This window comes from Mizuhopecten yessoensis, unplaced genomic scaffold (genome assembly GCF_002113885.1).
Source record: "Mizuhopecten yessoensis strain PY_sf001 unplaced genomic scaffold, ASM211388v2 scaffold9683, whole genome shotgun sequence".
Lineage (NCBI taxonomy): Eukaryota > Metazoa > Mollusca > Bivalvia > Pectinida > Pectinidae > Mizuhopecten > Mizuhopecten yessoensis.
The window spans coordinates 549,876-570,330 of NW_018408170.1; the positions used below are offsets into that span (position 1 = coordinate 549,876).

Consider the following 20,455-nt stretch of genomic DNA (forward strand, 5'->3'; position numbering starts at 1 on the left):
GATAGAGAAGGTAACACAGATCTTTGATAGAGAAGGTAACACAGATCTTAGATAGAGAAGGTAACACAGATCTTTGATAGAGAAGGTAACACAGATCTTAGTGTAGTGTTTTAACTTCAGAAAAGTGTTTTTATTTAAGTAATGTCTTAAGGATTTCCGTACCATTGTCGAAACTGCAAGTAAATGCTATTTTTTTTCTCCAACAAGATTTGAGTTTTGATAAATCATTTCTGCAAAGAAAGCCAAACCATAATGGACTTTTATGAAAAATAATAAAGATGAAATAAACAAAATATAATTAACACCAGTGTTCTGAGAATCCAGCTGACCTGTGAGCTTATGGCATGATGCAGCGTCCGTCGTCCATCATTTCATCCTTCCGTCAACTTTTCATTTAAAACGCTAGTCCTGAACAGAATAATGGATTTTGACTAAATTTGGCCTGGGCAACGGTGATTCAATTTTGTATAAACAGAGGGTGTGCACCCCTGGGGGCAGAGGGGCGGGGCCCAATATGGAAAACTAAGGTAATTCTTTAACAATTCTTCTCCTGTTGTACGAATGGAGAGATTAAACCAAGTTTGGTGAACAGCATCCTTGGGCAAAGATGGCTCACCCCTCTGTTGCCCAGGGGGCTATACCCTCTGTTCCCCAGGGAGCCATACTCTCTGTTCCCTAAGGGGTCATACCCTCTGTTCCCCAGGGGGCCATACCCTCTGTTCCCCAGGCGGCCATACCCTCTGTTCCCCAGGGGGTCATACCCTCTGTTCCCCAGAGGGTCATACCCTCTGTTCCCCAGGGGGTCATACCCTCTGTTCCCCGGGGGGGGGTCATACCCTCTGTTCCCGGGGGGGCCATACTCTCTGTTCCCTAAGGGGTCATACCCTCTGTTCCCCAGGGGGCCATACCCTACCCTCTGTTCCCCAGGGGGTCATACCCTCTGTTCCCCAGGGGGTCATACCCTCTGTTCCCCGGGGGGGTCATACCCTCTGTTCCCGGGGGGGCCATACTCTCTGTTACCTAGGGGGCCATACCCTAGATCTGTTCCCCAGGGGGTCATACCCTCTGTTCCGCGGGGGGCCATAACCTCTGTTCCCCGGGGGGCCATATCCTCTGTTTATGTACAGTTGATTTCTCTTTGCCCTTCAATACTTCAGACCACATTTGGTTAAAATCTCTCAATTTGTATGGAAGAAGAGGATTTAATGCTTATCGGCATCAGTTATAATCTTTTGGCTGTTATTCAATACTTTGTGAGATTTGTGATCATAAAGTGTTTTATGAGGGGTATTGCTGAAATCCTTGGTTAAATTGACCCCAATGCAGGAAATGTGCCAAATAGGAGTGTTGGCTATTTTTTTATGGATTTTCTATCACTACCCCACACAATCCTGGGTGATTGACATCAATGCAAACTTTGCCCACAGGAACCCAACACCCTTTATATTGAGATATACAATGCGTCCATTTTACTGATACAGCATATATTGTGCTGATGATGAACTTGGTCGGATCAGATTAAGCCCTATGTTGAAAGGTCCGTGATTATCATGGTTGAAGTACTGAACCGGTTTTCCTTAATAAAAAATTCGCTCCTTGAAATCTTGAACCTGTTCATCTGACAATATCTTTCCATTGAAGCATGGTCATTAACTTTAATCCTTGCAATGAAATGCTTTTCTTGAACTTAAAACTGCAAATCTAGTTCCTGTTTGCAAACTTTTCTGTAGATAGGATAATTAGATGTTTAAACAATTGATACATTTTCAATGTGTTTCAATCCAGTAGATTTTGCCATGGGTCATGGGATCTGGCTTATATGCAACACTTTTTACATTGTCAGATGACTTGCATAACTTGTAGTGGGATTGCACAACTTTACGGGATGTGCGGTGTGCATGCAATGTACTTAAGGCATTGCAAATGCTTGGATGTCTGAATTGGACATATATCACAGGCACTCCATGCTGGTTTAAGGGGTACCAAAGAAGGAGATACAGATTAGATTAAATTGTTAATTATGTAATACAGACTACGTAACAAATGAATTGATTTGTAACTTCTTCCCGGGCCACCACCCGTGTAGCCGCATGATACGTATCGTATCGTCACAATCCTTGCGATACACACCTCTAGTAACCGGTTTTAAGATCCTGTACATATATCTAATATCTAGTTTATTTATACATATTTTATGATTTAAATTTGGTCTGAACACACTTGGCAATGAGTAAAGTTAAAATTCGGTAGAAAAATTTCAAAGTATGTAAAATGTAATAATGTACTGTAAACAACTCGACATGCAGAGTGTATGTTAACACGATTGAATGACATTCGTCCAGGTATGTGTACCATAAGTCTGAGTCAAAAACTCTCATGGTCACTGAAAGTAATACAGATTTCAATTTTGTTGTTTACAGTTGATGCAGATCGAACGATCAATGAAGGTGGACTATACATCAATCATTGTAGAACTTATACTCCCGACCTTGTCTTGTTACCTCGGCAACACATCCTAACAAATGACATCACTCTAGTCCGACTTGGTAAGTATGTGTGTTGTTACCTCGTCAACACATCCTAACAAATGACATCACTCTAGTCTGACTTGGTAAGTATGTGTGTTGTTACCTCGGCAACACATCCTAACAAATGACATCACTCTAGTCTGACTTGGTAAGTATGTGTGTTGTTACCTCGGCAACACATCCTAACAAATGACATCACTCTAGTCTGACTTGGTAAGTATGTGTGTTGTTACCTCGGCAACACATCCTAACAAATGACATCACTCTAGTCTGACTTGGTAAGTATGTGTGTTTTTACCTCGGCAACACATCCTAACAAATGACATCACTCTAGTCCGACTTGGCAAGTATGTGTGTTGTTACCTTGTCAACACATCCTAACAAATGACATCACTCTAGTCTGACTTGGTAAGTATATGTGTTGTTACCTCGGCAACACATCCTAACAAATGACATTACTCTAGTCTGGTTTGGTAAGTATGTGTGTTGTTTCCTCGGCAACACATCCTAACAAATGACATCACTCTAGTTCGACATGGTAAGTATGTGTGTTGCTACCTTGGCAACACAACCTAACAAATGACATCACTCTAGTCTGACTTGGTAAGTATGTGTGTTGCTACCTTGGCAACACAACCTAACAAATGACATCACTCTAGTCTGACTTGGTAAGTATGTGTGTTGCTACCTTGGCAACACATCCTAACAAATGACATCACTCTGGTCCGACTTGGTAAGTAGGTGTCTTGTTTCCTTGTTTATTGACATTATTGACTTTGCTAATTTATTCTGTATGCTGAATAAAGTGGAAAAACATATAAAATAGTGTAATTAGAATGAAAACAGATATTTAACCCATTTTCAATAAATACAAATTTATGTATTAGTTACCATGGATACCAGGTGCTGAACTGAGTGAAACAGACTGAAATCTAGTCTGAATGCATCAGGAGATAGCCTGTGAACTATTTGTTGTTTGGTATCAACTTTACCAATTTCACAATTGACACATATGTGATGAATTGTGAAGTGCCTGTGAAAAGGGTGAGTTACCCCCCCATTATAAACTCACAATTGACCTATATTTGTAACTTTTTAACAGTTTTCGTGTAGTTTTAAGCAATAATGAATGAAAGTGAAGCTGAATCAAGCATAAAAAGGCATTTTTTTCAGAAAAAATAAATTTCTATGTGTATAAGGTAGCAGTGTACAGTAGAAATGGCTTGATCCTAAAAATAACGGGCATGTCTCAGATAAACATGAATAGTGAATTCAACCTGCACAACATATCTAAATATGTATACATATTTAGAAACTACATTTTGATTACATTTTGTTAAGAAGACTGATTTTTTTTTCAAAAACTGTTTTCCCCAGATTTAGGACTTGTAAAAACCATGGTTACCACAAAAAAAAAAAAAAAAAAACATGATTTTAAACCCAAAATTTGACCTTGCAAGTAGTAATATTTTTCTTAAAACCTCTCTTAAATAGTATATCCCCTATTTGGTAACAGAAATAATCATGTTTTAGCATAGGTCGTTCAACTGGATTTTTCACAATATTTACACATGTGCTGAGTACAAAAATAGACTACATGAAAACTAGCTTTTGTTGTGTAGACACAGATTTGTAAATGCCCCAAACTGTAGTCTCAAAACAAATTCGATTTTTTTCTTTTTTGAAAATATGAAGCCCAGATAGTCCACTTCATCGTGTATATACCAATTTTAGTGCTGATTTTTTAAAAAATTTTTATTACAGTGGTTATTCATTGTATAAAAATATCACCCATGGCCATCGCACGCTACTGTACACTGCTACCTAAGTTATAAAACAGGAAGCTGTCAGGGGACATAACTCTAAGTTATAAACAGGAAGCTGTCAGGGGACTTAACTCTAAGTTATAAAACAGGAAGCTGTCAGGGGACATAACTCTAAGTTATAAACAGGAAGCTGCCAGGGCTCATAACTCTAAGTTATTGAACAGCAAACTGTCAGGGGACATAACGATAATTTATTGAACAGCAAACTGTCAGGGAACATAACTTCAAGTTATGAAAGTTTAAGCAAGCTATCAGGGCAATGCGTTTCAATGGTATATGAGATTGACAAAACTTGTCCTTTAAGTACTGTATACTGAAAAATGTTTGCCCAGTCAAATGTTCACCCTTCGGCGGTAAAACCCATTTTCTCACAATATTAAATTTGCCCTCCTCATTTAGTTATTATGTTTATAATGGTGTTTACAAATGTTCGCTGTAATGATTCCTGATCTTTCTTGAAATGGAAACTCATCTTAGTTTTTGTATACACCAAAGTCTATGCCTTGATTTACTGAAATCTACGTAAATATGTGATACTATTTAACTGTCATTTCAGGGAAGAAGAAACATTTCATCATAAGATGGCTGACACCCTGAAATCTTCACATGTCAAGGCCGTACACAAGACATTTAAACATGGGGTTATATCTTGACGTTTTTACTTATAAAGGCAGACTGACGTCAATATCTCGATGTTACTCCGGTTATATCATTGATAGGGACGGAAATCATTGTTAATGATCCCTCAATTTACAAAATATTTCTAAAATTGTTAAGAAATCTATAACATTCAAATATGTCAATAATATGTTATTGTAGTACAAATTAAAGTTGAATGGCTGTTGAAAAGTAATGTGATTCTGTTTTAATTAATCTCAGCATCAATAAATGAAACAAGTATAACTGTTTTTAAGAAATGTATTGAAAGTGTATAATTGTAAATCTATATATGCATGTAGAATGACAATACATTGTATTATTAAGTGGTAGATCCAGTGATGAAGGCGGACAGGGTGGGGTGGGGATGGGGTGATGGGGGTGGGGTGAAGGTTCACAAATGTAAATTCACCAAAACCCAAGTAATTTGGATAGGCAGTGAAAAATATATTAATAATAAATAAACAACAGAGCACAATCTTTTGTGGGGAAGTACAAGTTTTAATTTGCTAGGCATTGATGTTGATTTACATAGGGTAGTTAAATTAAACTTTGATAAGAAACTTGTTAAACTTAAATCTCTCATAAATTCGTGGAAAAGAAGAAATTTCACTCCGTCTGGCCGGCCGGCCGTCTGGCGTAAACTTTTGTTTGTTCCGCAATCTCCTCCTACATTTTTCGACCGATCTCTTTGAAACTTGGTATACAGTGTACATTATAATCATGATATGAAGTTGTGTCTCCCTTAAAAGACTTTTGAATCGTCGATTTTTGCAAAAGCTATTGCCCTTTGTTCATTTCAGTATTTGATTTTTTGTCCAGAAATTTTCTCCTACAATTTTTTTATAGCATGTCAGCTAACCACTCTTAGAATGATGCAGATCTTATTTCAATGCAAGGCTATATGGCATTCGACAGGCGAATATTGTTCCGCCCCACGGTACTCTTGTTATATATGATGTTATGAAAGAAGATGGTTCTTTTTATAATTTTGTAGAATTTCAACGTAGATATGGTATTAGGTCCAATTTTTAGCTCACCTGGTCCGAAGGACCATGGTGAGCTTATGCCATACCGCAGCGTCCGTCGTTCGTCTGTCACCTTTTCCTTTGAAACGCTACTACATGTTGTAGTCCTGAACGGCCAAGTAGATTTTTACTAAATTTGGTCTGGAGTATCCTCAGGCCAAGGGGACTCAATTTTGTATAAACGATGGGTGTGGCCCCCCTGGGGGCAGAGGGGCGGGGCCCAATAGGGAAAATAGAGGTAAAACATTGGAAATCCTTCTTCTACAGTAGGGATTAAAGGATTTTATCCTAATTTAGGTTTGAGCATCCTTGGACCAAGGGGACTCAATTTTGTATAAATGGTGGGTGTGGCCCCCCTGGGGGCTGAAGGGTGGGGCCCAATAGGGGAAATATAGCAAATTATTCTTTAAAATCCCTCTTCTTCTGTAGGAATGAATGGATTTGTTCCATATTTGTTTTGGAGCATCCTTGGGTGAAGGGGAACCAATTCTGTATAAACGTTTGGTCTGGCCCCCCTGGGGGCTGAGGGGTGGGGCCTAATAGGGGAAATATAGCAAATTCTTTAATATCCTTCTTCTGTAGGAATGAAAGGATTTGTTCCATATTTGGTCTGAAGCATCCTTGGGTAAAGGGGAACCATTTTGTATAAACGATGGGTGTGGCCCCCCTGGGACCTGAGGGGTGGGGCCCAATAGGGGAAATAGAAGTTAAACCTTTATAATCCTTCTTTTACTATATGGGTTAAGGGATTTTATCCTAATTTAGTCTTGAGCATCCTTGGACAAAAGGGACTCAATTTCGTATAAACAGTGAGTGTGCCCCCCCACCCCCCACCCCTGGGAACAGAAGGGCGAGGCCCATTAGGGGAAACAGCAAATTCTTCATATACCTTCTTCTGTATGAATGACAGGATTTTGTCCAAATTTGGTATGAAGCATCATTGGGTGAAGGGGAACCAATTTTGTAAAAACGGTGAGTCTAACCCCCCTGGAGGCAGAGAGGCAGGGCCCAATAGGGGAAATAGAGGTAAAACCTTAAAAATCCTTCTTCTTCCATAGGGATTAAGGGCTTTTATCCTAATTTAGTCTGGAGCATCCTTAGGCAAAGGGGACTCAATTTTGTATAAGCAGTGGGTGTGGTCTCCCCGGGGGCAGAAGGGCTGGGCCCAATAGGAGAAATAGAGGTAAAACCTTTAAAATCCTTCTTCAACCATCAGGATTAAGGGATTTTATCCATATTTAGTCTGGAGCATCCTTGGACCAAGGGGACTCAATTTTGTATAATTGGTGGGTTTGACCCCACTAGGGGCATAGAGGTGGGGCTCTGTTTGAAGTTTGTTCTTGCTATATCTCAAGTACTGGATGGATCTTTCTGAAATTTCATATGTACTTACAGCACCTACCATGGAGTGCTTTATCTTTACTTCATACCAATTATTTTAAACATATTCAGGTGAGCGATACAGGCCCTCTGGGCCTCTTGTTTAACTTTTCACAGTATAATTAGTGCTATAAAACAGTATATAATTAGTAAACAAGAAATCTTTGCTTTAGAAAAGAGTATTTGTTTACCTAATATACCTTTAAATCTTAATAGTATATTAAGAAAGACTAAAGGGGCACAAGATATTTATGCTGTTTTATGCCAAAATGATACAAAACCTGCGTCACGAAGAAAATGGTCTACAGTTTTTAGGGCAAGTGAGCTTATGCCATGGTGCAGCGTCCATCGTCCGTCCGTCGTCCGGCGTCCATCTGTCCGGCGTCAACTTTTTATTTTAAACAACTTCTTTTCAGTAACCAAAAGGCCTAGGATGATGATATTCGGCCAGGAGCATGCTGGAATAAAGGGCTACCAAGTTTGTTCAAATGAATGACCTTCATCCATTTTCAAGGTCACAGGGTCAAATATGTTAAAATCTTTGAACGACTTCTACTGAATAACCAAGAGGCCTAGGGTGATGATATTTGGCCAGTAACATGCTGGGATGAAGGGCTACCAAGTATGTTCAAATAAATTACCTTCACCCATTTTCAAGGTCACAGGGTCAAATAAGTTAAAAACCTTTTAAACAACTTCTGCTCAAGAACCAAAAGGCCTAGGATGATGATATTTAGCCAGTATCATGCTTGGATAAAGGGCAACCAAGTTTGTTTAAACAAATTACCTTCATCTATTTTCAAGGTCACAGGGGTCAAATATGTTAAAAACCTTTGTACAACTTCTCTTGAATAACCAAAAGGCCTTGGATGATGATATTTGGCCAGTAACATGCTGGGATGAAGGGCTACCAAGTTTGTTCAAACAAATTACCTTCACCCATTTTCAAGGTCACGGGTTCAAATATGTTTAAAACCTTTAAACAACTTCTCCTGAATACCCAAGCAACCTAGGATAATGATATTTCACCAGTATCATGCTGACACTGAAGGGCTACCAAGTTTGTTCAAATGAATGACCTTCACCCATTTTCAAAGTCACAGGGGTCAAACATATTAAAAACCATTAACCCTGTTTCTCTCGAAAATGTTTTACGAATTTAAAGTGTATTTTCAAGTAAATATCGATACATATTTTACGAATAAAAAGGTTAAGCTAACATAAAAGTGACACATTCAGATCCGGTAAACATTTGTTGTGTAGTTTATCGACATCATAATATAAGGGGAAAATATTCTACAACAGTTTATATATATACCTGTTCCATATATATTAAAACAGAAATATTAGCCATTTTTTTTTTTTTTATCATTTTTTTTCATATTTAAAAGGATTTAACGCAGGGCGTTAACTAACGCAGAATTAGCGGTTAACTCGTTAAATTTAACGACATCGTAAGCTTAACGATAGTTTTGAACAAACGGGCCCTGGTGTTATTATTTCTGTAATTGAAATGTGAAGGTTATATATGGTGCAGGGTGGTCATACTTAGCGATGTTTTTTCATTTCATCAAATTTTATTGACAAGATGTCATAGTCAATTGGATAGAATAACAGGCAAAGTCTATATAAATTCTCTCCGTCAAATGGCCAAAGTGGAATAATAAACAATGCGACATAATATTTTAGACATAATTTTTATTAACACAAGGCTAAGGGGAAGTAACTCATGAAGGACACATCTCACCCATCTCACACACCTCACACACACACATACAAGTACATGTACAAATACATTTATTTCAGCATATATATACACTATCATAGACAGATATTGGCAGGCTTAGACCAAAAGTCCATGTGCATATATTGCACAGGCCACTGCTACCAACAACTGTTACAATTAAAACTAATAAATTCATTTAATACATATAGAGTGTAATTATTTACAATGTCAAGATAAGTACATGTAATAGTCAGTAGTCATGCCCAACTAGAATCTCCTGGATGTAATATAGAATCAGTTTATTTTTGTTTGAACATGTACACCTTGGCTTTAAGTCATATACAAATTTAAACGACAGGATTTTCCAATAAAATTATGCACATCATCAAGTATTCGTCTATTTGTAAGCCCATCACAATCAGGACAGCCCTGGAGAAGAATGTTTATATCAATGTGATTGTGGTTGCCACAACTATTAAGAGAAGTGAACAAAGTAGTTCTTTGATTATTAAAAATAGGACATTCCAAATAGTAATGAGATACTGTTTCATGTTCAGCAGAGCAGGTACAAGCTGAACTATTAGTAAGATGGTCATGGTATAAATCATAATTTAAATTACTACAAGAGTTTCGAAGTTAACATAGAATAATACTTGCTCTTCGGTTACCTTCTGTTTTGAAAATTGATACAGATTCACTATCAGAAACAATATCTTTATGCAAATATCTTTTTAGTGCTGCAGGAGAGGAAAAATTAGGAAGATCAGATTTTGCAGTGTTAATTGTGCGGCACATTTGAGGGGGAAAAGCTGTCGAAATAGTTATTAGTTCGGTTGAAAAGCCTAGTTTGTCTGAGAGGGTAGGGGTTATCATTTTGATTATTAATAAGGGATTTAAAACATTTTGTAAGTATTGAGGTGTCGGCCCATGCATAATTTTGTACATCATTACATTTTTGTGTTTATTTCGTCTTACAGATAGTGTTTCCCAACCTAGTTCATTGTATAGTTTGTCATGTGATACCCCAGAACAAAGACCTGTTATTATCCTAGCTGCTTCTAATTGTACAGATTCAAGAAGATCTTTTGCCTGTTGTGTACAATTATCCCAAATAATATTTGCATATTCCAAAATTGGCCTAATAAATCCCACATATATTTTAAATAATGATTTTCTATTGACTTTAGTTTTGACATGGCGAAGAATATTAAGTCTATTGTAAGCTTTTTTGTATGTATTCTGTATGTGCTGTTTCCATGTTGCATCATCTTGAAGTGTAAGTCCTAAGTGTTGATGTGATGCTGTGTCTATGATTTGGCTATATTGGAAAAATAGTGGGATGTGATGGGTGTCTTGTTTTCTAGAAAATATGAGTGATTTTGTTTTACTTGGATTGAATTTAATGTCCCAAGTTGTTGCCCATTCACCTATGTTAGTAAGATCAGTGTTGAGAGATTGTGCGGCCTGTACTGGGTTATTATCTATAATTACATACAGAGAAGTGTCATCAGCAAAAAGTTTGCTATTGGTGGAAACATTAGTAGTGATATCATTGATATAGAGAAGAAATAATAGTGGTCCGAGGACAGATCCTTGAGGTACCCCTGCATTTACATTCTTAAATTGTGAAAAGTAACCTTCAGTATTTACTCTTTGCATTCTGTTAGACAGATAATTTTCAAACCACAAAAGTAAATTTCCATTTATACCATATAATTTCAATTTAGATAAAAGACCTTCGTGCTATACTCTGTCGAAGGCTTTACTGATATCACATAAAACAAATCGAAGCTCCTTTCCTTTATCCATATTGCTTACAATTTCATTATAGATAAACAAAAGCTGATTGACAGTAGAATCACCAGGTATAAAGCCAGACTGATGCTTAGTAATAATATCATTCTCAATCAAAAAGGTGGTCAGATATTTAAAAATATTTTTTTCCATTATTTTACTGAAGCATGAAATAGGTCGATAATTTCACACATCCTTATATGAGCCATTTCCTTTATAAATAGCATTAACATTTGTTTGTTTCTAGCTAAAAGGTATTATACAAGACTCAAGTGTCTTATTAAATAATAACATAAGAGGTAATTTAAGAGAAGCATGAAGCTTTTTCACAATTTTGGGAATAACCCCATCAGAGCCTGGGGGTTTATTAGTGTTGAGTATATTAATTTGATCGGAAACATCTTGTTCAGTGATATGAATGTTTGATACTGAATGGGGGGCATTGGGTTGTGCTGTTTGGGGTAATTCGAGGTCAGGTGTTGATGTAGAAATATTAGTGAAGTGATTGTTAAGAAGCTCTGCTTTGTCAGTTGGATGATGGATGATTCAGCAATGTGATGGTTATATTTGGTGTAATGGTCAAACTTTCCATTTTAATAATTATTTTTGGTTTAGTGGTCAAATTTTCCAATTTGATAATTATATTTGATGTAGTGGTCAAACTTTCCAATGTGATGGTTAAATGTTGGTGTAGTGGTCACACGTTTTAATATGATGGTTTCGTTTGGTCAAATGTTGACGCTTTTCAATGTGAGTGTTTCATTTGGTGATGTGTTAGCCCATAATAATAGATTTGTATGTACCTTTACATATAATACTATTCATCAATTTGCGATTTGTACTGTTCTGCCGACGATACCATATCATATTATTGAAGGTTACGAATTGTAAAACTGACTAGGAGGTTGAAATGGTCGGAAGGTAATGGTTTGGTGCTGCAGATGGTCAGTTTGAGACCCAGATAACGCACAAGATCATACATTATCTTCTTTAAAAAAATATATTTTTAGCTCACCGGGTCCGAAGGACCAAGGTGAGCTTATGCCATACCGTGGAGTCCGTCCGTCAACAATTTCTTTAAACGACTTCTTCTTCTTAATTTAACTAGATTTGACTGGAAGCATCCCTAGGTGGTGGGGATTCAAAATTGTACAAATGGTGGGTCTGACCCCCCAGGGGGCTGAGGGGCGGGGCAAAAAGGGGGCAACTTGGCTATATTGCTTTAAGCGACATCTCCTCTGGAACTAAGAGATGGATATCAACCATATTTGACTGGAAGCATCCCTAGGTGGTGTGGATTCAAAATTGTACAAATGGTTGGGCTGACCCCCCAGGGGGCTGAGGGGCGGGGCCAAAAGGGGGCAATTTTGCTATATTGCTACAAACGACTTCTGTAGAACTATGCATTGGATATCAATCATATTTAATCAGAAGCATTCATGGGAGGCAGGGATTCAAAATTGTACAAATAGTGGGACTGACCCCCCGGGCTAAGGGGTGTGAGCAAAAAAAAATATTACTTGGAAATGGTTGGGATCCCCACCATATAACCATATATACAATGGCTGTATATAAAGAGAGGAATGCACATTTGCTTCCAGGATGGCTCTAGGGTCTGGCCCCACCCTTGTAGACTTAACCCCTGGGTCATAACTTTGAAACAGTTAAGATCCCCACCCCAAAACTATATATACAATTGTTGGGCATAAAGAGACGAATGCAGTCGTGATATTAGAATTGACCCCAGGGTCTGCCCCGCCCTTGCAGACATAATCCCTGGGTCATAACTTTGAAACGGTTGATATCCCCAACCCACAACTATATATACAAATGCTGGGCAAAAAGAGACAATTGCAGTCATGATATTAGAATTGATCCTGGGGTCTGGCCACAACCCTAGGGACCTAGTTTCTGAATCACAACTTGGAAACAGTTGAGATCCCCACCCCATAACCATACATAAAATTGCTGGGCATAAAAAATCAAATACAGATATGCTACAAGGATTGGCCTTGGGGTTTGGCATATTCCCTTGGATCTCATTTGGAGAATATTTTGCCATGATTGCTTAGATATCCAGGTGAGCGATACAGGCCCTCTGGGCCTCTTGCTATCTTACGTATGTAAATGAGCATATGTGTTGTATTATTTAAGGGTGCCTATTTTCAAATCCCAACTTGTGCATATTTGTTTAAATGAAAATGTATTGATTCCAATCAATGATTCTAATGAATGTGTCATTGAATGGGGCAGACTTGTTCAACATGATTACTCTTGATTGACATGACAAACGAAAGCAAAGGAATTGGCATAGAATTGTTATAGAATTGTTCTAGCCACCATATCCTGTGGTATTATTACGCCGACATATATTATTTATATACGTCTGGTGGTTGCACATTCATCTATTATAAAATTATTTATTATTGATTTCTAAAATAAAATCTGTAGTCGAACGGAATGATGTATTACACTTTGTATGGGTGCGATACAATTACATGTGAATAAAGACAACTTCAATTCAATGACTGGTATTTTTATATTCCTCGGTATAAACATACCAGGCCCTCCTGATAATGGTTTTCATATGTTAGAGTTGTCCTAACTCCAGATACTGTTCTAGGAATTTCTCGATAGCAACTGCAAAGCTTTCTATCTGAGAGGTTTCAGCTGAAATAATGTAACGGATGTCCTGATGACTTCCTTGTTTGATAGTTTTACTATCTATTCTGATTGAAACATTTTCACTTTGCTTGACATCGTTACTGGCCTACGCACATGACAGGATTAACCGAGGTACACTGGTTTTGTTTAGGTTCACAATAAATATCATTTTTCTGGATGTCACTAAAGTTCCTGTTGCAGTCTGTTAGTATTGACTTCGAGTTTATATTTTGTCACAGAAGAACGCCGTTTCGGATGGTTTTCGAAGACCAAATTGACATACCATCCTGTCTTTGTCCATCGACTTACGTCCCGGTCCCAGATCCTTGGTCTTTTGGCGCCGTATAAGTAGGCGGGTCCAATTCACCTTCTGTGACGTCATCATTCCGTTTGTTAGTTCATGGACCAATGATAATGATCCGTTCACGATGATTCCCCACCCCCGCAATGACACAGCCTTTCTCTGACGTCATCAATCCGTTTGTGTTTCGTCAGGATTATTAAACGTCAACATCTTAACTGTGTGACAGTCTATAGGACTACGTGGCTCTCCCATGACTCACGTCTCCACGTTTCCGGAAGTAGGTGGGTTCACACGTCATATTAACCTGACTCATAGGACTACGTGGCTCTCCCATGACTCACGACTCCAGGTCTCCGGAAGTAGGAGACTTAGGATGATAAATATATCATTACAGCACTACCTGAGAGTAAACGTCCTTTACCAAGTACTACGATGCAAAAAATAAGATTATTTTTCAGAAAAATACTTTCAGACTGATATTCTATTTTTTGACCCCCATGCTGTAATAAGGTTAATTAATCATCTAAATATTTAGAAGAGTGATTCAAAGTAATAACATCGAATGTATAAACAAAATTTATGAGGGGACAGGCTCCTATGTAATTTTAACATAGCTGGAAATAGTCCCTTTATAAAAAAGCCTAAATATACCACAATCGCCAAAAATCATGATACCGGATAACACCCGGGTGAGAAATCGTGTCAGGGTGAGAAATCGTGTTGCGAACGTCGCAATTTTAGCACGATTTCTCAGTCGGTTGAGAAAATCGTGCCGGGGTGAGAAATCGTGCCGTCACAGCCCGACAAAGTTTGAGAATGAAAAATGACTTTAACCTACTTTCAAGGTCACAGCGGTCAAATATGTCAAACGCTTCAAACAACTTCTTCTGAAAAACTGAAAGGTAATATTTTCATATTTGGCTGGTGGCTTCCTAGGATAGGGCCTGACAAAGTTTGAGAGTGAAAATGACCCTTGATTTACTTTTAAGGCCACAGCGGCCAAATATGTCAAACTCTTTAAATTACTTCTTCTGAATAACAAACAGGCATAGAGCCCTGATATTTGACCGAATGCTTCGTTGGTAGGAGCCCAATACAGTTTCAGAACGAAAATTACCTTGACTTTCTTTCAAATTCACACCGGTCTAATATGTCAAACACTTCAAAAGACTTCTTCTGAAGAGCTGAAAGGTGTAGAATCTTCAAATGTGACTGATGGCTTCCTCGGATGGAGCCCGACAAAGTTTAAGAACGAAAACGACTTCTGCTGATAAACTAAAATGTATAGAATCTTCATATTTAGTTGGTTGCTTCCTGGGAAAGAGACCGACAAAGTTTCAGAATGAAAATGACCTTGACCTACGTTCAAGGTCTCAGGGGTCAAATGTGTCAAACCCTTCAAACGACTTCTTCTGAAATCTGAAAGGTACAGACTCTTAATATTTGGCTGGTTAATTCTTTTGATAAAGCCCGACAAAGTTTGAGAATGAAAATGACTTTGACTTACTTTCAAGATATCAGGGGTAAAATGTGTCAAATTTCAAACGACTTCTTCTAAAGAACTGAAATGTATATAATCTTCATATTTCGCTGGTCTCATCCTAGGATAGAGCCCGACAAAGTTTTAAAATGAAAATGACGTTGACCTACTTACAGTGGTCAAATATGTCAAAACAACTTCTGAAGAAGAAAGCATAGAATCATACAATAATATTTGGCTGGTAGTTTCAACAGATGGAGCCGACAGAGTTTGCGAGTGAAATATTTGTAGTACAAGATAATATTTAATGAGAATATTTTGCTGTGACTGCTTAAATATTCAGGTGAGCGATGCAGGCCCTCGGGCCTCTTGTTACTGTTGCGCGACCGCGAGATTCTTTTGATGTACATCAAAGTATCGAACTAGTCTTCTGTGTCATCAACAAGGTGGCGCACACTGAGCCTTCAAATTTGCTATGACATATTCCAGGTATACAGAGAGAGTAAGTGAGAGTTACCCTCTGGATATCGAGGATGTGCCGATGACCAGGTAGCTCATTCGTTTAACAATATGAAATCCAGGGTTCCAATCAAGGTCTAATCCCGCTGAAATTTTTACAATCACAACACCATTTTTGATGATTTTTATGTTTACTTCCTCTACTAAAACATGGGTCAGAGGCCCAGAGTAATGGTATAATTGGCCATTAGGCACCTGGGACAGAGTGCTATAAAGTTTCCTCAAATAAATTACCTCGACCAACTGTCATGGTCACAGGGTTCAACTATGTAAATTTCTTTAAACAACTTCTCCTGCAATACCAGGAGACCCTGGGTGATGATACTTGACCAGCAGCATGCTAGGATAGAGCAATATAAAGTTTCATTTAGTCTGGAACATATGGAAATATTTGCAAAAGTATTTTATTGAGAATACTTTCCCATGATTGCACAAATATCAAGATGAGCTATACAGGCCCTCTGGACCTCTTTTTTTTCCTGTGATCTGATATTTTATTGTAAACCACATTCTCAAAATTATGTGTTCCTAAGTGCAACCATGTATTTTAAACACATATTTTCGAACAGTAAAAAATGATTTACCACTTAGAGTTTCAAAACACGAGGACAAAATTGTAAGTATGGGCTGTCTTTTAAATGCTTTGGACAGCAAAAAAAAAATGCGATGTTAAAACTTTCTTTTGTACTTGACGGGAGATTATCAGTTTACCTAGGGCTGATTTCAAATAATCATGAGGATTTCTATGTGGATTGAAGCTTGCGGTACTCATGATGGGGTGTACAGAAAGACCCGTTTTGAAATTAATTTTACAACTTTCGTCGTAAACCTTTCTATGAGAGAACCGAGTTGGAGTGCAGTCTTGTACTCGTGTATGTTATATGTATATTGTCCAGGTCCTGTTTGTGTTTCTGTATTAGCTTGCTGTTATCCTCCTCCGCTTTCTGATACAATGAGAGTGTGTTAGCTGTTAGCCTTTCCGAGTCTTGTTTCAGTTTATTTGATTGCATTTTTAGCTGGTGTGAAAGAATATCAAATTTTGTCGTGCCTCCATGTGTGTTGTGTATACGTGCATGTGTGTATGTTTGCTGGAGGTAGGGTATGTTGGTGTAATTTCCTCCTTGTGATAGCGCATATCTGATACCGCGTTTAAAGTGCTATCTCACTGAAATACCATGCCGATGGCACCATGCACAGGACTACGCTCGGTCACATTACACTGACAACGGGTGAACCAGTTGTTGCCGTTACCCTAGATGCTGAACGTTAAGCAGGGAGTAGCAACTGCTATTGTTAAGGTCTTTTGTATGTCCCGACCTGAGGACAGAACCAATTGCCGTGCTCACCTGGGCGAACGCTTACCACTAAAACCAAAAGTGAGGTGTTGCCAAGCACGGCGTCAGATAATAGAAGGTAGTTAGAAGAAGAGAGAAATATTAAGATCCCAAGTACTACAAGGGGTGCAGCAGATTTGTATTTGTCGCGTTTGTGACCCCAAATAGAGGACACCAGAGCAAATCTCTAATTCTGCAGGTGTTCCACATAAGTCGCCTCTTACGATACATGCAGCAGGTGTATTTTTTCTCGATCACCGACCTGCAGGGATACATCAAGGATGAAGTTGTGACTAAAATACACATTGAAATGATAACGACTGATACAGGAAGATCTTCATGTTATGGATCACATATGGCGCTTCTTATGCTTTTTATGGAGGATTTCCTCAACGATCTAAGAACAAAATATTAAATGTGACACACACCGATAAGGGTGAAGCCGTTTGTATATCTCTGGCGCTTAGAAATATTATAGAATGTTCGACAATTCAAGATAAAGGGTAAACACATGTTTTGCTTATGTAGGTCCAAATTCGGATTTAATTGATTTTGTGAATTTTAATGTTGAAATAACTTTATCTTAGCTTTATTTCCAGATTAACTAAATATAAAATGTAAAATACCCTTTGGCTTAAAATTAAAATATTGACACTCTTGAACTAGCATATCTGGCGTACACATGTCCTGACTTAAAACTACCTTATCAGAAGTCACGAGTCTTGTGGCCATGAACAATACCAACAGTGCTGATAACGGCCAGAATTGACATATATTGAGATAACGGCCAGAATTGACATATATTGAGATATTTAAAATTCCCATACAATAGTTGGATACCTTTGATTTTAGAGGATTTTTTATTTAACATTATCAAGGTCAGTATTCAAGTTTTTCAATATCGAATCACACGATCGAAAATGCTCATACCATAAAAGGATATGTATAGCATAACATGAATATTTCGCAATTTTGCATTATGCTAGGTTACACAACATTGTTTGTGTCAATGGCCCATATAAGGTATACATAACGTACCTATAAGAGTCGAACCACATCTAAATAGTTAAGGAAAAGTATTCTCACTAAGTAATATTGAAACATATTCTCGGTTTGGGCTCAGCAAACACCCTTGTGTTAGAAACTTCACAGTAAATTTGTTCGAGATTCATATTTTTGTGAATATTGGGATGAGTTTTAATTCGTTTTAATGTTATGACCTTTGGACTAAGAAGCCAAGGATGGGGCCAGATCCCGTGTCTAATTCAGGTCGCATGATACTGTTCGTCCCCCCATACCTAGCATGTTGAAGGGTAGAGAATTAAAATATCACGAAGCCTCAACATTCGCTCAAGTTCGTTTATGCGAAAACACTTCTACAACAGTCTATTCCATTGATATCACCATTTTCGGTCCTATTCGTCTTAAAAATAAAAATAAATGTTTTAACATACGAATACCGTGTTACGCAGTGTCATAAAGCCATCGCATACATTATGTTTATGTAACGTGTGTAATATCTGTCACAATCGAATAGGAACCATCAATGTGACGTCACGTCATTGTGAAGCGGACGCAATTTTCATCGTTTCAGAGGCGGCCAAGTGCAAAATATTCGTTTCAGATCACAATTATACAGTTTATTTTGTATTATATGATGAAAAGAACATGTTATTCGTTTCCCTTCATATTAGCTTTATGATACTCGTTTTGGATTTTTCATATTTGCTCGCCTATTTGTACATTATTGTATCATTAATCTAATATGAAGGGAAACTTATGACAGATACACTTTTTAATCATTATCTATTGACATTTGACCCCCACCATTGTTCAAAGATGACTTTTGATGTATAGTTATAACACACCTAAATGTGCTGGCCTTTAAAATCGTGCTTCTAAAAATAGTGTTTTTTGATCGTGTGACCTAATTGATGAGGAAGTGTCTTCTGGCAAAATATCAACAATGGCGTCATAAAAGGTAAGAAAAAAATCAAATAAGAAGAGGGTTTTTACTCTTTATAGCCCATGTTTACATATGACCAGCGCTCAAAGTTGATAATTGAAATTCAACAACATGTGATAAAACAAGATTTGCACTACTAACATACATATCATACCAAAATAGTATGGCTTTACGACTTATGGTTTTTAGAGGATGTTGTTTGAAATGTTAATACTTTTTACCCATATAAGGAACTTGTTAGCACTCTGTCGAGGGTTCCTATTAGCGAGATGTCATGACTCATGGCATTTGCTTCTCAACAGTCATTTAAATGAAAATAGTTTACAGACGGTACTCGATACAATCAGTTCAAAGACACTTCATGTCAGTGAGGCTTAAAATAGAACAAAGATAAGGAACTTACGTACATTCCTCTCACCTGCCCGACCACGTGGGTGTATCGTTACATTATCTTCGAAATGTTAACTAAATTATAGTAACATTTATTATAAAGCTTTCATTGGTATGTTATTTATTACAATGAATCGTGGAGATTTTTTCTGTAATAAAGCTTTCATTCTCTGCACTCCAGGAATATGTCGTAACAAGCTTGATGGCATGGTGTTTGCTATTTGATTAGTTTCAGGTTTAAAAAAAATACCAATCGCTAGGCTAACTCATGTTCTTTGACGATTACAGAGCAACGACACACGAATCTAAAGCTTGTCAGTGTTACCGTTATAATGCTGTGCGAGTTTTTTTGTATGTACATCAACTGATCAAACTTGTCTACTTGTATCAACTCTAAGGTGGCGCTTATAGATACTTCGATTTTGTCATGAAATAGTCCAGGGGGTGCTGAGAACATGAGTGAGTGTAATCCAAGGATTGTCGAGGATAAGTAAAACCTCGTTACACTGGCATTGCCCTAGCGATGTAACCGGAATAAATCGAGGAACTAACATACAGGAATATATAAACGAGGGGCATTATATCAAGGTTTTACTGTATATAAACGAGGGGCATTATATCAAGGTTTTACTGTATATATAAACAAGGGGCATTATATCAAGGTTTTACTGTATATAAACGAGGGGCGTTATATCAAGGTTTTACTGTATAGAAACGAGGGGCATTATATCAAGGTTTTACTGTATATAAACGAGGGGCATTATATCAAGGTTTTACTGTATATATAAACGAGGGGCATTATATCAAGGTTTTACTGTATATAAACGAGGGGCGTTATATCAAGGTTTTACTGTATATA

General features: G+C 37.7%; 2 protein-coding genes across 4 annotated transcripts in view; both read left to right on the forward strand.

Moving 5' to 3' along the window:
* Positions 1-5,203, forward strand: part of LOC110458647 (tyrosine--tRNA ligase, mitochondrial-like) — a 34,437-nt gene extending 29,234 nt beyond the window's left edge. Inside the window, exons 11-12 of the mRNA XM_021510445.1 lie at positions 2,421-2,546; positions 4,911-5,203. Coding sequence (XP_021366120.1) covers positions 2,421-2,546; positions 4,911-4,951 — 167 coding nt within the window. The 3' untranslated portion in view covers positions 4,952-5,203. The remainder of the gene's footprint in view (positions 1-2,420; positions 2,547-4,910) is intronic.
* A 12,762-nt stretch (positions 5,204-17,965) lies between these two features.
* LOC110458646 overlaps positions 17,966-20,455 on the forward strand; it is a 24,906-nt gene continuing 22,416 nt past the window's right edge. The window contains exon 1 of one of the 3 annotated variants that reach the window (XM_021510443.1): positions 17,966-18,118. Coding sequence is in view for 1 of the 3 variants with exons in the window: in XM_021510442.1 (XP_021366117.1) it covers positions 20,052-20,055 (4 nt within the window). In the remaining 2 variants the exon portion in view is untranslated. Of the gene's footprint in view, positions 18,119-19,032; positions 19,222-20,036; positions 20,056-20,455 lie in introns of those variants that run through there. The other 2 variants (XM_021510444.1, XM_021510442.1) reach the window with 2 other exon arrangements.